Raw genomic sequence first — 18,039 nt, forward strand, 5'->3', positions numbered from 1 at the left:
GAAAACATATGCTAAACCTTTTGTACACATACATAATGGAGGTGTAAGACTGAACTGTGGGTATGCCGATTTATAAATCTTAAATGAGTTGGACTGCTCACTTATTATAAAGCTTTAGATGTAAATGAGAAACTTGGAACTCGCAGTTCTTAGGTGTACTTGAACACACCCATTTACAAACCATGCAGTGCTAAGCTAGAAAAACTGTGCAGCTTTAAGATATCCTTCTGGCTATATCTTGTTATTGAATAAAAGAATTTGTCTGCTGTTGCATATTAAATCAGGATCAGGTACCCATAAAGCTGATGATGTTCATGCATAAAACGTGGACCCTGATAAAAAGGGCCTGACAATGTGCCTTGTGGCTACTGCTTGCTTAAGATGAACACACAATCATCACATTTTGCTATATTTCAGTTAACTTTTTTTATTTGTTTGTTTTGTTTTATATTAGTTAATGAAAGCAAAGCCACATTCGCATTCTCACTCTTTTTACTACAGCTTTCTAATACGGAGAGAACCAGCAAAGCAATGTGTGACAGGAACATGAGCTCTAGCAAGTACGTTTCTTCAGGCATCTTTCAGCTGTAACGTATGGGATGAACACAAGCCAACAAACCAAGGCTGAATGCAAAATACAATCAAAACGAACTGCTGCTTGGCAGATTATAATAGCACTTTCTGGATCCATCTGTAATTAGAGCCCCAAGCTATGGCACTTTAGTGTGAGAAGTTAAAAGTGGGTCTGCACCACCAAGTTTACAGAGCTCAGAGGGAAATGGAAGTTCATAAAGTGAAAAATCTTCAAGGCCAATGGACAATGAAAGCTACAGCCAGAACTGCAACAGTTTCTTGATTCTCATTTCAAAAGCAGCGTCTGTCAAATTTGAAGCAAAACCAGAACTAAGATCTGTCATCTCATTTGTAGATTAAGATGCCACTCAGCACCTTGTTGGTGACATCTTGTTTGCAACTTGGAAAAGAGAAGTGCAATATGGCCCAATATCCTTGAAAAGATACCACCCACAGATTTTAGTAAATTGTGTGGACTAGCCACACAAAACACCTCCAAATTATTTAACACCACTTTTTTCCTCATTTATTATTTAACAAGTACTGCTCTTGTGGTAGATAGTTCTCTGCTGTATATTTCTTCTCTAAAAAGGCCTCATTCGTGCTAAAATCTGCATTGTTGCTGTGCTCTCCCTTGGAAAAAGAAACTGAATTAAATTCCAGTGTAATGCTGCCTTGGCAGAATCTGGTCAGAAATCTCAGCTGAATCACTTCTTTATAGAAAGCTTCCTGCCATGCATGCTGTTGTCATAGAATCATCCAATGGCTTGGGTTGGAAGGGACCTTGAAAATCACCTACTTCCAACCGCCTGCCATGGGCAGGGACACCTCCCAGCCGACCAGGTTGCTCAAAGCCCCATCCAGCCTGGCTTTGAACACTTCCAGGGATGGGGCATCCACAGCTTCTCTGGGCAGCCTGTGCCAGGGCCTCAGCACCCTCTGAGTTCTGAGTTCTTAAATGTCTCCCTGGAGCCTTCTTTTCTGCAGGCTAAACATCCCGGGCTCTCTGTCTTTCTTTGTAGGAAAGATGCTCATCCTTATAGCCCTCCTCTGGGCCCTTGTCTTTCTCGTGCTGGGGGCCCCTGACCTTGGAAAAGATAATTGCCCTGACCTGGGCACAGCAGTAAGTGAGACCTCACAAGGGCAGAGCAGAGGGGCACAATCCCCTCCCTCCACCTGCTGCCCACCCCTCTGTTGGTGCAGCCCAGGATGCAGTTGGCCTTCTGGGCTGCAGGCACACACTGCTGGCTCATGTCAAGCTTTTTGTCCACCAGACAAGTCTCTCTCCGCAGGGCTTTTCTCTATGAGTTCTTCTCCCACTCTGTGCTCATGTCTGGGATTGCCCCAACCCAGGGCAACCTTGCACTTTGACTTGCTAATTCTTTCCCATCTTCTCAGTTAGGAAGCTACTTATATATGACTGTGCCAGAAAAGATACCTATTAAAAAAAAAAAAAAAAAGACATTTTTCTTTCACAGTGTGGGTTCTTTGTCTAATCAGCCAGAAATGATTCATTAAGCAGACATGGGAGAGAAAAGGCTTTAGTTACAATTAACTTCACAGTCTGTTTCCAAGTGAAAGAAGACACTGAAGAAAGGACTGCACAAAACAATCTCTATTTTATTGATCAAGGACAGAAGCAGCAGTTTTTTTGGAAAGTGTATCTGTATGATTTACCCATTATATATTCCAAATCATGTTTAAACACCTATCAACATAGGAAAGGTGCTGTTGTCCATCATCACTGTGAAGGTACACATTGGAGAAAACTGTACAGCCTGCCTGTGGAAGAACCGATACCAGAGCTCCCCAGAAACCCCCACATTGGCTCAATCCTCCTTTGTCACTTTACTTATTGTCTGTCACAGTTTATGAATAGTAAATCCTCCCTTGAACAACTCTATAAAATCATCATCTTCCAATCCGTCAGCACTGATGAGAAGGATGGGGAAAAATTTTGGATAAACACACTTCTGTGAAGGGAAGGAATTCAAATTGGTTTTGTTATGTTTTGCACAACCCCTAATTGTGGAGAGTTTTTTTTCGGAATGCAAGTACCTTACTGTCACAAAGCTTAATCCACTTTGAAAGGATCATTCCACACACCAGCTTAACTGATTAACATCCGTGAGTAGATGAGCTATGAACTCCCCTCCAAGGAACACTCCTGCAATTTCAGGTTAGAATCTGTGCAGGTGAACTACTTCACGGCTCAGTACTCTAGAAAAAACTACCATTAGGGATTTTCCTCTCCAAAGAGAAATTTCTTCCCCTAAGGAAGAGTCCCTTCTAAATCACAGAAGCTTGGAAGGACAGGAGGACACCAATATTGTACTTTAAGCAGATTCACTATTACAAAGAATCATCACATCAGCTAGAGGGGTTAAAAAAATCTATTTTAACACAATCTACCTGCAATCTGTTTTCAATTACTCCCTTAAGACTCCTTAGATGTACGCACTTCAGATACTTCATAATAACTGCTGTATTTTCCATCCACTGATGATACTAGGTCTTGTACGTAAAACCTCTGCTGACTGCAAAAGAAGTGCCATTTAGCAACATCACTCCTCTTTGCTACAAAGACATCATGAGGCAGTGCTAAGATTCACATTCTCTGCTCCTCCTTCCCCTTTCCAAAGCCATTATTCCCCCAAAGACTTACAAAAGTGCACACAAAAAGGCAAGATAACTGTCTATAAGAACAGGCACATCTCTTGCTAAAGAATATATGACCTTTATATTAAAGCTAAGAGCCCCTCCCTTTTCTTTTTTTTTTTTTTCCCCTTCTCCCCATGAAATATATATTGGCAATTACTGCTTGAAGACACACATACACCCCAGGAAAAAAAAAAAAAAAAAAAAGAGAAATTTGCACCGCTTTCTGCTCTGGTAATTGAAAATAACCATGATGACAGCGCATAAGTAGGGGAGGGAAAAGGAAAAGGAACTATTTCTTTCGCTTCCCTCACTTTCAGACCCAACAGAAAGACCAGAGATTACAGGAAAAAAGAAAATGAGGGTGAGACCACGAAAGGCATGAATGCCAGTAGGCAAATAAAGAACTCACAAGCTGGCTTTCTAATACTTTTTGTCCCTAGTTATACAAAATACAAATGCTGGGTAAAACAAGTCTTTAGCAAAATTATTTTCCGTCTGTTGTATTTATTTTTCTCTGTAATGCTTCCTGGAGAGATTTAACAGGATGATTTTTGACAGGCTACTCTGTGACTCAGCTGGCTGGTTTTCTACCGACTACTGCTTCATGCTTTGATACATATGACGGAGCTCACATCCTGACTCTATGTAAAATTTCGTGGGTATTCAAACATGCTCTCTCCGTGTATATGCACAAATACTTGTTCAGGGTGAAACTGCTGTCTGACTTTCCCCTGGGAGCCTTCCTCTACGATCTACCATTGTGAAACATGTAGGGATTTCACCTTTAAGACTTGCAGCATCCCTCAAGTCAAAATTGGCAGTAGTTATTCAAGGGATTCAGAATTGGAGACAGACACATAACATGTGCTCACAGTGCTAGATTACATAGAGCCATAATAGAAAACCTGTTAAACTAAGCATTTTTTACTCCTCTTAGTCAAGGTTTCAGACTAACATACTGAAAGATAAACCTTCATTTAAAATAAAATAGCTAATTCCTCCCAAATTCTACTTTAGTTTTGCTTTAAATAATGTTGTATACAATGCTAAGAGCTATTAGAATTTACAAAATCAAGTTGAAGTCAAGAACTTATTTTGGGTATCAGGATTTAAAATATATTTAATAAAAACAACTATATTGATGTGTGGACTTCCAAGAACAATTTTCAATGATATTTGATGTTTATCATACAATACTTTAAGTAATGAACTTACCTACAACTAATATATTTTAGCAGTCAGCCTGAAGATAGTCATTTCTTGGATCAGAGACACACCTGGACAGTTTGTTAGCACTCAGCTGGTGTTTATTAAATTGTTAGGAAAATATACGGAAAAAATGTGTGGTTATTCGACAAGTAGAAATGGATAGATACTAGTTGTTTCTCTTTCACTGACTCACACAACCTTTTTGATTTCTGCAACATACATTCTTCATTCATAATGTGATTTACAGTGAAATCATTGTCTTCCTAAGCCTCACATATCATACTTAGATCTCATTTTGGATTCACGTGCTAACGTTTATAACTGAGTTAATGTACAGTTTTTATATGTTGCTGCACAGTCCAGCATAAGAACAGGTTATTATATTCATTTTAAACTAGATGACATAGTGAAAACCCTGTATTCATTGGTAGTGTTCATAAAAGTTACATTTAACACTTTACAAATATACTTGAAAAGTGCCGTATGGTCACGTTGATGATGTCTTCTGGGTTAATAACAAGGAGTCATCCCTGGCCTGTCTGGTCAAGTGGTGCAGCCAGCCTCAAGCCTACATGTTTTCATAATTACTCTTATGCAGGGAGAACAACAAAGATCAACACTTGGAGTAGAGACAAGTAACAATGATCAACACTTGGAGCAGAGCCTGCCATTAGTACATGGCTCACATAACTATGAGGCTTTTATCTCTGGTGCAGTACAGACTTCAACAAATCCATTGATCAGTGGAGATCAAACTCTCAACTGGCAAGTGGATCACCAGTTGGAAAATAGGAAATTCAGTATGCGTATCCCTCTCAGATGCCATCCTTCAAGTCTTAAATCCATGTGGTCTGCAGCAGCCACACCCTCAAGGTTATGCAGGGCTTCAGACAGATTCCCAGTCCAGAGGGCTTGTTAAAGTGTACCATTTAGACACTGCTCAGACAACCCTCAAATACCTTTTAGGAAGCCGTCTGTAGTACAGCCTGTTAATTCTCTCATCCTGCAGATCAGTGTCAGTCACCATAAGAGAATCATGGCCCAGTTTCACTGGTGAAGCTCAAGATGACAACACTACAGAATTCCAAAGCCCAGGGACACCAGAAGGTTCAAATGCCAGTGTACCTTGGCTGTTGCTGCTTACCATTTTTTAGCACTGGACTGAAGCTTGCATTTTGACAGCCAGAGAGTATTTTCTTCCACGTGCTCAATGCCTGTGTGCAGCAGGACAACGGCTGTATTGATGGACCACAGGACAGACGATTCTGAGATCCCAGCTGGCTGGCAGGTGGGGTATTGCAGTCAGGCGCAATGAGTGCCGTGCTGTGTACGACCTGTGTTAGGGTGCTAGCAATTTTCTTTCACATGGGTCTCAACACCGCTCTGTTTGTGTATGCCTGGCCCTGACCAGCACTTACAGCCTTGTGACAGGACACAGGTAAGTCCACCTGCACACTCATATCTCACAGTAGAAGAACAATTTGATGAACAGCATTCTCCTAGCTGTGAGGACTCCTGCACCTTAACCAACTTGCAAACATACGCTTTCTCTTCACCCTTTCCAACCAATACACCTCCATCAACCACTCTCCCCTTTGCTTTGGACATCTGTGAAAAAAAACTAGAAACATCAATCTTCTTTATACATCACAAATGTTTCTCACCTTGAAGGTTCCCAGAACCTTTTATTCTGAATTGCACTTCCAGTTCTCTTTGTAGCAGGTCACAGAGAGCAAATAGTTTAACTGACACTCTGAACCAGAACTCTTGCACTGCTTAACAGACTGGAAATGAATTCACCAACATGCATCAAAGTATAACCACTATGGACCTTCCTGAAACATGACTGTAAAATTTAAAAAATTGTATTACTCAGTGCTGTGAACATAAACTCCTAGTAAGTAGCCAAGTATCTTCATCACAAGACAGAGAAGGACAAAGTCTCCTATGACAGAAATGGGAAACTGTCCCTGATTTCGGGGTTGATGATTGCTGCACTGCATGTGAATACCATAGAACTAAGCCTGGAGCAAGTTCTCTCAACTGCTAAATATCTCCTCCTGAAGTTTTCTTCAAAAGAACTGGAGGAAAAATCCAAGAATATATAAAGTGCAAAGGACTAGGGATCAAAGTGAAGAGCTGAGATGAACGAAGTGTGGCTACATCACACAAATCAACAAATTGTGTGAGCAAATCGTGTGATGCCCCTTCAAAACAAATTTTGTAAAATGTGTTTTTTTTTGGTACAATGTTCTCTAAGTAGCTGAAAATCCCAACCTCTCAGAAATACCTTAGGAAAATACCAAGAAAGTTCTGCATCTAGGATGAAACAATAGGAAATAAAAGCAATAGAGAAATCCGTATTTCTGCCAGATGAAGCAAGACTAAAAAACAAAAACACCCCACAATGATAATTAGTGCTCCTCCAAAGAGGAGTCAGCTAAAGATTGTAGGTACTGCTGTGCCCCCTCTGCAGCAGTTTTGCCAGCTAACACAAAGTAACAAGGGTAATATAGATCCTACTAAGTAGCACCTTACGTGGAGAAGAGGAGCTGAAACAATGTTGTGTTTAACTAGCAAATTCGGTAATATGCTGAAATAACTAAGGGCCTATTACAGCCCTTAGTGGATTTTCCTCTATCAAAGCGCTTCTTGTGTTTGCTAGCAGAAGCAGCAAAGAGCAATACTTGATTCACAAACACCAGATTTGGATTCAAATCAGTCCTTCTTATGTTCATAATTGGGAGGACTTTCCTCCTGACAAACAAAAAAAGGAGTGTAAGTGCACTCTTTCAAAAGATCCACACATTTATGAAGAGCTAATTACATTGTTGATTATTCAAAACAGATTCATTATGCACTCAACATGTGGCACAGAAGTCACTTGATCAGTGGCCTTATTCCCGAATCAAACAAACTCAGTAGTGAAAATCCTTGCAGAAAGCCAAGAGTTATGAACATAATCCTCCAGCATGCCATGTCTCAGCAGGTGAGATGAAAAAGACAAAACAGAATACCTCAAGACTGCAACAACAAAGAGTTTATTAGTCATGAATATATAATTGCTGTACAGAAAACATTTGTATTTAAAGTGTGAAATACTGAACGCCTCACTGTGCTTCCTGGTTGCTGAGCCTGTTAGTGATGATTTAATTGACTGTGTACAGCCGACGAACTTATCAGCACTTAAAAACATTTTTGTAAGCAGGGAAGAAATGATTGTCCTTTCTAAACGATGACATTGTCCAAGGTGAGAAATAAAGGAACACACGAATCATATTTAAAACTTACGCAAGGATTAAAGTTAGTAGGAGGGGAGGAGAGGAGATTAACGTGGTTTCGTGTTTTATTCCACTGAAGAACTGTAGCCTCACTGCTGCACTTTGTACATACACATATTCAGTATAGCAATGATTTCCATTTGTAAATAAAATATTTTAACAGGTACAAGAATCTACCATCAAATCCAGCCTCTTCCAGTTATCTTTGGCGTGGGAGGAAATTGCTCACTTCAACCTTTGAGGCTGACATTTTTCTTAGAAAGAAATGTCATTATATCTGAGCCTGAAGGATGGTATAAATAAACATTCTTTTTTTTTTCTTTTTTTTTTCTTTTTTTAAAATGGTTATTTTTAAACCTTTAAAGAAATGAGACTCAAAAAGCTTCTCTGCCTCCTGAGCTCTCGGTTCTCCATGCTACCAAATTGGCAGCTTTTGCCTTCCAAAACTGTTTAATGAAGTCCACACGGGCTTGAGAAAGTCTCTTTCTTGAGCATTTGCTGAGGCTTGTTTCCATCACAGGAAAGCAAAGGGCTTATTTTCTCCAGTACTACAAGGGAAGAAAAAACAGAACAGAATTTATTCAACCTGCCTTATTCTCAGAGACCAAAAGTTATGTGTAAATTGAACTGGGTTTAAAAACCATTGAACACAACCCTTCAGGAGACCAGACCATTTGGAAACCAACACTGTCTGACACTGGACAAACAGTTTCATCCAATATACACAGTCCTGGTAGTAGATTTTCCATCTGTTTTATTTTCAGCATGCAAGACAGGCTTCTCCAAAATGAGAAAAACAGAAGCCCTGCTATGAGTGAAAGGAATCACAGCAGCACTTGGACCACAGCTTCCGAATATCCTAAAACCTTTTTGTGTTTACAGTTTAAATTGAGTTTGCTCCTTAAAGAGCAACTGCCTATTAGTACAACCTCAGTTACAATACTATATTTTAGTTGGGACACCCCTCATCTCCCAAGTTTTCACTCTTTAAAAGTCATTGATTAACAATGCAAATGACTTAAGCTGTGAATTTACAAAGAAAAAATGTGAAGTTAGTCACTTCAATTTGAGACTGTTTCCCTTCTTGGCAGAAATAAATAATGCTAGAATGAAAATGACTCTCCTGGGAGAAGTGGCTATCCAGTCTTCATTAGTATCAAGTGAAATTACTGTGCACTTTTTCTCATCTTGAGCAGTTGAGCAGTATTATACCACGCCATTAACTTGTTCTAAATGTTAAGTTTATTTACTTTTGAGACAAGTTTGTTGATAACCATTAAGAAGGAAACAAATAAATAGCACATAAAAGGGCCTGTAAAATATCTAGTATGACAATAAATTAGAGATACATTAGAAACTAAAGGCTTCATAACAGAGTTTTGAATTGAACCCAATTTATAATATTGTTATGAAAGAACAGGACCAAGTCGATGCCAAAATATCTAAGAGTGCTTTACTGCAGAGCTCCACTTTCACAGAGAGTGACATGGAATGCTCACACAATGGTCACTACAATAACTAACCTTATTAAAAAGCTTTTTAACTATCGCAGTAGATATCACAGATTCCCTGCAGACCTATACTGAAGGCAGCAGGATAATAAATATCTATTGATAAATTTAAAGAAAAACATGCTTAAGAGCATTTCAAATAAAAAATTGTGTGGCTTTAGGTCCAAATCTGCTATTTAAGCAGGTGTCATTATACCCGCATAGTTTTTTTTTTTTTTTTTTTTTTTGAGACAGTTTTTATTACTATTTAGAGCAAGGCCATTGGTAATTCAGTGCAGCATTATCCAGGAACAAATTGAAAGCTTCAATTGGCCATTGTGTAAGATGACCGCTTTACTACAAATTCAATTATGCATTAATTGTTCATTTGTTCAACGATTTAAAGACTCTGAAGACTTCAGCAGCAAATTCCTCTAACAAAGACAGTCTCAGAAAAAAAGTAATGATTTTGACTAATGAAATACTAAATATCACTACAAAGTGTCCTACCTCACTTGTACTATAAAGATAATAGACTTATTACATTTAATTTTGATGGATTTTTTTAATTTTTTTTTAATACACGAACACATGTCAGAATCTTAATACATGTCAACTGCCAATTCATTTGTGACTTATTTTTGTGTCCTCCTCACGCTGATACTACCCAATGTACTTGCAGGGGGAAGCCTGCAACTGTACCTATTTACAGAATATGAATGAAGGCAGTAATTAGAACTCCAAAACCAGAAGAATCCTACAGCGCTTGAGGTTAAAAATGCTTTAAGCATTTAAAATAACACACTTTTGTTCACATTTTAATGTGCAATTTCATGTGATCCCAGGAGAGAAAAAGGATAGCTAAAAGGACACAGGTGTCAAACTCTACAGCGCCACATAGAGTTCGCAACCTCATGAAAAACAGCTTGTTACTTTAAACACCCTTCCTTGGATCTAAAATCCTTGGGTTCAAATTCTTAGTTACTTTACCTATTCTGAACAAATCTGTCTTGCAATTTTAAAAGCAATTTTAAGTGTTGAAGAAAGGTCAAGCAAGTATACATCTGAGTGGAGAAAGGAAAGGTCACCTAAATCAAATCCATAAACTTTGACTTATTAATACAGCTTCACAAATGCATTAACAATTATCTGGGACAGACTGGCAGTCACCTAAAACCAATGAAGTAAAAAAGATGTCTTAAAAAAAGTGACTGTCAGTATGTCATTAAAAGAAAGGTGTAGGCGCATATTGGAGTCACTTAATTTTAATCTTGAATCTTTGTAATGGCCTTGTTTATTTTTAAAAACCTGAGGTAGATGCTAGACTTTTTCACTTTGTCTTATGAAATTACCATCCTACATCCTATGACCGAAGTAATCCATAAGGAGTAACAATTTTTGCAATACTTTCATGTAATTACTCTTTTTTCTCCCACACTGTGCAAAAGATCACCCTTGTTAAATACACATGCAGAAAGATGTTTTTACTTTTTACCCTGCATTGTAATGAAGTTCTTCAAAATAAAAAATCGATTTGCAGGAAACAATAGATTAGTTGGAAGACCTTCAGCAAAACAGATAGCCCAAAACAAATAGCCATAGAAACTGAGAAGTATTTTTATGAGATTTTGATCAGTTTTGAATGAAATTTTTCAATTTTATTTCTTGTTATGTTATTTTATGTTATCGTTAATACCTAAGGCAAATAGCATAATACCTTAAATCCCTGATAAATACAAACTAGCCAGAGAGCTTTAAGGAAGAAGCATTATAAATTCAAAAACGAAATTTGAATAACAACTTTCAATGTAAGATTTTGTCCCTCCTCTCATGGAACCCCACCCTTCCAATTTGCAGTTCTTACCCCTGGTAAAATGACCAGTTACATTCCACTTGGCATGTTTGCCAAGAAGTTTAAAATAATTTTCTAGTACCACTGCAAGCTTGCTCTCCAGTCCTGGCAGCAAGAACACTTAACTTGTATGAACTACAACATCATTAACAATGAGCTCAAGTCTTGAACTTACTACTCTGGACCTCTCACCTTACTCAGTTTTCAGTAAGACAACCACTTGAGAAGCTCTCTCACCTGTGCAAACTTATGTATCTGTTCCACCACAGCTGCAAAGAGGGCATGGACACTTTCATCAATTAGACTCTGCATATAATGGACTGCTTCTTCGTCAGACAGGTCCAAACGGAACTTGTCCTGCACCTGGAATGGGGTGGGGAGACAGAAAAGATGATGAATATGATTTCAATAGTTATAACATACACTATTGTATCAGACCTACCCTGTAGCAGACATGATTTAAGCTGTCAAAGTTCAGTAAAGAATCCTTATTTTACTTCTGAATTACAGCAGATTACTGGAAATTAACAACTTTTATTTAAAATGTCTGATTTTTAACTGTTTCATAAAAATGAGTATTTAAATAAGCTAGAAACCCCTCCCAACCCTCCTCCATGAACAGTCAACTGGAGACACTGCTACGCCCTACACTGATTTTTCTTTGACAATACATTTCAACTATTATAATTATTACACCTACAAAACATCTTGCTTGGTACTTGCAATTTCTCTAAGAATTAAAGCAGTGTAATTAAGAATAGAGCACCAAGATCTATATTCCCCTATTACAGTCTTGGTAATGCCCTCACCCACGAATATTTACAAAGGTACAATGGATGCCTGTTTGTGAATTCCAACTGATTCCATGGCAATTGTTCAGGACTGCTGCAGATGGCAACATCTCATAAGCACCGTTACTACAAACATTTCTTTTAATATTCAGAACCTCTGTACATAGAACTGGCAAGAGCTTAAACAGTTTCAGAAAAAGAAACAACATTTTGCTTTTTAAGAGCCATGTAAGTTTTGCAGACGTGCCTTTTCCCTCAGAACATGAGAGGTAGATTCATAAGTAAGCATTTTGGATGAGTTCATGTAATTTGATGCATAGATTCAGTAAAGTGATAAAAATATCAAGGCATCATTTTCTCAGTTTTATGAAGTGATGTCTGTAAAGCAAGGTTTGCGAACAGGAATGGTGAGTGTTCAGATTTTTTCCAGGAAAAACAAATTTCTTGCATAACAATGCTAGCTATGGGAGCTCAATTTGGAAAGCCATTTGTGCTGTTTAAGAACTCCTAGCAAGTCCATGATCTCCCTGAATAAAATTAAGGACACTAAGATCCCAGCATTCCCTTTGCAAAGTGGCACCGGTCACAATATAAAAATCGCTCAGCAAATTCCCGTTACTTGCAGAAAATAGTTGCAGCCATCTAATCACTTCCTTTATGTTCATAATGGTAAATTTCAAAGGATGTGAGCTCTTGTAGAGACCGTCATATCCATCTACTCAATCTCTTGCATAATGAGCTAGGTAAAATAGTACAGACTTGATGCAAAAATTGTTTGATAATTTCCAGTTTATCTGTGACAATCTCTTTTACAGAGTCTCTACAGTGAGAGAGAATGCATCACATCCTAGGTAAGTTGTTTCAATGATTAATTGCCTTGTTTAAAAATTGTGGCTTATTTCCTATCTAAAGTTGTCCAATTTGCATCTCAAACAGTTGAGTTCATTAATTTTTTTTACATTAAAGAACTGTCCATCACAGGTATCTTTCACATAGGCAAATATCAAATGATTTAAGTTGCTTCTTAACCTTATCCTGGCTAAGACTGAAGAAACAGACTATGAGACAGAATGAAGCCTCTCCTGAATATTTTCCATTCATTTACCTTTACGCATTGAAAAAAAATACCAAATTATTTCAGCAACGTTCTTAATAAAGACATTAGTGAGATAGTATCACCTTCTCTTCCCCTTTTGCGTTCTTTTACACATCAAGGATACCACATAGAAAACCACCCTCTTTATGATAAGAAAATTCTCTGAGATATCAGTTAATTATTACTCTGCATCTTTTCCAAAGGCAAGGTATTTCAGAGGAGCGCCCTTCAGTGCTACCATAAAAGCCTAAGTTAGCCTGCCAGGTACAGAAAGCGCCACTTCATTCAAAATACAGTTGTAACTCTAAACTTACTTCAAACATACTGCCACAAATTGAGTTCTTCTGCAACTTCAAAAAGTTTCATCAGTATGAAAGGCTAGATTAAGCTGAAAAACGTTCAAACTCCCAAGGAAGCAGATCACAGGGAGGGAATTAAAAGGTATTTCAGGCTAATTTTATACAACTTTCATTTTCATAACAAAATAAGAAAAAGTTTGTTATCTCCCATATATGTTAGAAGTTTGACAGTCAATAAAACATGCAGAAGAATCCAACTGAACTTGGACTACTCACATGCCTGCAATTATACACAAGCTTAAATACCTCCCCAAATGAGACCACAGACTTCTATCAGATCTTTTTTCATGCTTGTAGAAGAAGTGATGCAATGAGACTTTGCCAAAATTTCTAACTGCAGTTTCAAAAAAAAACCAAAAAAACAAAAACAAAAAACCAAATCACTAATACTCTTAAAACTCTAGTAATGGAGCACTTCAGCTGTTTTCTAATCCGTTCACAGAACAACTCAGTCCTGCAGTTACTGATGTTAAAATGCTGCTTTACTCTATGGGATTAAGAATTAAACTACTTCCCACCTTCCTCAGGAACAGACTGGCACACTGATATATGTGGAAAGAAATTTAGCCACTGCTAGACCCTAAAATCAGTTTGCAATTAACAGCAGGATCAAATGCTGCTGAGCACTAGATCTTTGCCTGGAAGTTTTTCAGCACTGCAATTAAAAATGACTGCTGCAACCTAGCTGAGAAGAAACGTGGCAAGATGACAAATTACCTCTTGTGCTGTAACAGCAGCAACAAGATTAATATATACTGACTTATGGTTCTTGTAACAAAACTAACAGTAATTGTTATCTGAAATCTCTCAGCTCCAAACTAAACCATATATTGTGAAAGATGGGGGTTTCTCACAGAGGAGGTGCAATTAGCAAGAGATTTCTGCATGGTGGTAGAAGGGAATTTGGGGGACAAGTTCTGATGAGTTATACAATTACCTCATTTTACACATTTAAGAACAAAATTTCTCATTCTACACATTTAAGAAAAATGGTCACCATGAATGCATCAAAAACATCCCACCTGAATTATTTACCTGGAGTTCTCGTTTTGGCATTTGAATTAAATGAGTCTTGTTAGCTTGCTATTAGCATTGGCCGAAGAGGAAAGAAACATACTTGATGAATCTAGTTAAGCTTTTGTTTTGTTTCCAGAAAGGAAAGTTTAAAACCCCATACTGTATGCACACAATAACCTTAAACACATTCCTTTATGTCTCAACAGTAACCTTGAACATTTAAGGGTGAAAAGGCTGTATAAAGAATGACAGAACCCATGAAAATACTGACATTCAGCCTAAAGGTTTCAGATTGCTCACTTTCTATCCACCTGCACAGTGGATAATTTAGTCCTAAATACAGGGTAAAAGAAAATAAATGCATAGTATATGAATTTACGTGACTAGGAATTTTATTGTAGCTCAGTTAAATTGGAAGTGTCCTGTAAGAAAGCTACTTAGAGACATCATGATAGAGCTTGGTTTTCAAAGCAAAAGAAAATAAAAATCAGTAGGGGAAGAGGTACACATGAAGCATGAAGAAGAAAACATGGTGTGTGTGTGACTGGGTGCAAGAGAGCAAAGCAGTAAGTATTTAAGTATTAATTACCTTTGTCTGAATTGATGAAGGGTATATAAAACCTGATAATCACTTGCTGCAGTGTCATATAGAAGAGGAAGGAAACTTTGCAAAGTAACAAGTGAAAAAAAGAAAAAAGTTCTATGGTATAACCATGAATAAATACCACTTTGCACCATGATTGTCCCACGTAAAATCACAAGCTTATCAGCTATAAGTTTGCTGGTGAAGCAAACTCAAGTGAAAAGCAGTACAAGAGGAGGAACTGGATACGTAACAGCTTCTGCACCTTCCCCAAATTAGAGGTCAACCACAGGTTGCAAACAATACAGTAACAGAAAGAGGGTGTTTGGTTGGTTGGGTTTGGTAAATGATACTGAAACATCAAAGGTCTTCCCACAGCCAGTAACTGTCACTCTCTGCAAAGAATTTCTCAGTATCTGCAGAGACTGAAGATTAAAGCATTAAATGAAAGTTCCTTTTCTGTGCAAAGATAAACTCACACAGCACTTTTACTACTGTCTAAAACTGTATTCACATATTTTAATCAGGTCACAAATTGCAGCTATATTATTATGCTTTTGTATTATGCTTTCTAGAATAGTTTAAACAAATGGAAAGGTGTTAACATTTATTGCACATGGGTGGTAACCAAACAGTCATCAGTTCTGACTACCCTTTTGCTGCAGAAATACCTGTGCTTCATTAGAAATGGAATCAAAATTAGAATTAATGCTCCCCCACCCTCCCAAAAAAGAAAATCAAGTAGTCACTTTACCCACGCATAGCAGAAAACCCAGGATCTTATAATGACGCAGCCTGACCAAAGCAAACAAACTAGAATCCCACCTGCTAACTTCTGGAGTAATTAAAAGGAGTCCCACAGCACAAGCATTGTTACTGGGAAGTAGAACATCATGAGAGATCAGACTACAGCAGAAATTAAACTATTTCATGCAAAATACCGATTATTCCCACCACATAATCCTGCACACCCAAACACCCGTTTCAAATATATGAAATTTCAAAGAAAATTAAACATTAGGTATATTTACATTTCATGTGACAACTCACTAGAAGGGAAGTTGCAAAGGTAACTGATATGGAAAGAAGATAACATCAACCAGAATAACAGACAGTTATCTGCTGGTAAATTCATACTTCATTTTTGCTTGAAGTGTCTTCACAGAAAACTAAAAAGACTGATTTTCAAAACTGTATCAATGTGTTATATGAAGTTCATTTCAGAGAAAACTCCACATCATGTCCACAGATCTCTGTACATTATGAACATCTGGATGGCAGCATAGAGGAGACTATACTCAAAAGCCTAACCACCATATTAAAAGTCGTAGCAGAAGTGTTTAAGATAAGGAACAGGCCTCTGTTTTCTTCCAGCAAGTAGATCTCCAGGTTTGTCCTTCTCCCTTTTGCTATTTTGCATTTTTGGATGTGTGACAGGCCTGAGATTTAGAGATCATACACAAACTCAGTTCAGAAGTACTGCCGGTGTAGTTAACCAATCTATGTTTCACGAACATTTGCAGCTATGATTGACATAATTACTGAGGAAAGTAGCAACATATTTTGAGCTAACATCACACGGACATATGAAAACCCTTTCTCCACCCTATTTTTCTCAGACTAATTGCAAGTCAGCCATTCCAAGACTGCTGGTTGCTCTAGTCTTATTCTTCCAGCACCATTAAGCAGCACTGCTGGTGTTTACTGCGACAACTAGCTAAGTAGCTAGTTATTGTGTAGTTTTATCACTCTAATATGGGATTGCTCTTTGCAAAGTCAGCTACTCAGATTGAATAGAAACTTCAGTGTTCTTTTTGATTGGGTCATAATATGCACCAACTACTATTAAAGCTCATATAAAATAGTTGATAGCCAAAAAGTAATGTTTAGTGAGGTTTTAATGATTTTTACTGTTTTGCCGTAAGATTGCTCCAAGAGTTAGCATTCAATGTACATGTAGCAGAAATGAGCACTAAATTCTTGGCTTAACCCTTATCACGTTTCACCTATTTCAGCAAAGGGCTTTCCTGCCTTCCTTGCTGCTTGATTGCAACACAGTCCAAACAACTCACTGTACAAACTCTTCAGATGCTCTATTTGAATGAATAATTTTATTTGAAGGACTATTCCGACAATAGCTTTTGTTTTCCAGGCTTTGATTTGAACAAAAAGCACTTTCTAAACAAGCCTCTGCAGACTTCTATTTAAAAGAAACAAAACAAAACAAAAAACAGAAGCTAATAAAGACATTAGTGAGGATCTGTTAATTGAACTTCCAGAAGAATATGGGTTTTAGCTGATGCAATATGCAAAGATCACACTGTTCCTGTTCAGAATTTCATCATATTGGCCAAATAATTATGATCAAATGAGCAGCATGATATATGATATATGAGCAGCACCGGGAACCAGGGGTGTTGTTCTTGCTCTCACTTCACTCTGTGAGGTTTATTCCAGCCTTTCTGGACTTCAAAATTAATATACATGAAGAATCAACAGCCTAGAAAGAGAAAAGCTGGGTGTGCAGCTGCAGCATCATTACCCAAATGGATAGAAAGATGAACGTCTGCCTAGGCAAAATGAGCTCAATGTCAATGTGACACTATTACAAAGAATAAACTTCCCCAGAAGAGGAAGTAAATATAAATACTGGAACAGACAGACTGACCAAGCAAAACTGAGTTTATTCCTCCTACAGAGAAATAATACTCCTCTTGACATTAATAAACCTCAGAAATGTTTCCTAGCTCCACCTTTCAAAAAACACTAGTATTTTCAGTTAGGTAAAAAGGGACAGATATCCACTGCTGTCTAAAAAGGAAGATCAGACAACAAATGAGAAACCTTTTCCTTTTCACTGACTTGTGGACTTAACTCTCAATTATCCACTGACTGACTTCAGGGAGGAGGGAGAAAGAAGACAGGGAGTTTTACTGCAACCTCACAAATTAACTCAGCATTAGAAACAAGCTGGCTCAAACTTTCTCTGCACCTCAAGTCACATTGTTTCTCTGTTTCAGCTTTTCTGCCTGTAAACAAGAATTACTTCACTTTGATGTGTTTAATGCAAAAGAAATAAAGCATGACTGTTTTCTCTTCTTCCCAGTTTCCAACATTTCTACCACTT

The 18,039-nt window shown here is 37.8% G+C and overlaps 1 protein-coding gene across 2 annotated transcripts in view; it reads right to left on the reverse strand.

The window, feature by feature from the left end:
* Nucleotides 1-7,468: 7,468 nt before the first annotated feature.
* The window catches only part of PIK3C3 (phosphatidylinositol 3-kinase catalytic subunit type 3), a 75,756-nt gene continuing 65,185 nt past the window's right edge, over nucleotides 7,469-18,039 (reverse strand). For both annotated transcript variants that reach the window (XM_080572983.1, XM_080572982.1), the window contains exons 24-25: nucleotides 11,304-11,429; nucleotides 7,469-8,272 (exon numbers count right to left, since the gene is read on the reverse strand). In XM_080572983.1, coding sequence (XP_080429109.1) covers nucleotides 8,258-8,272; nucleotides 11,304-11,429 — 141 coding nt within the window. In that variant the 3' untranslated portion in view covers nucleotides 7,469-8,257. The remainder of the gene's footprint in view (nucleotides 8,273-11,303; nucleotides 11,430-18,039) is intronic.

This window comes from Anser brachyrhynchus (assembly GCF_964034855.1).
Source record: "Anser brachyrhynchus genome assembly, chromosome: Z".
Lineage (NCBI taxonomy): Eukaryota > Metazoa > Chordata > Aves > Anseriformes > Anatidae > Anser > Anser brachyrhynchus.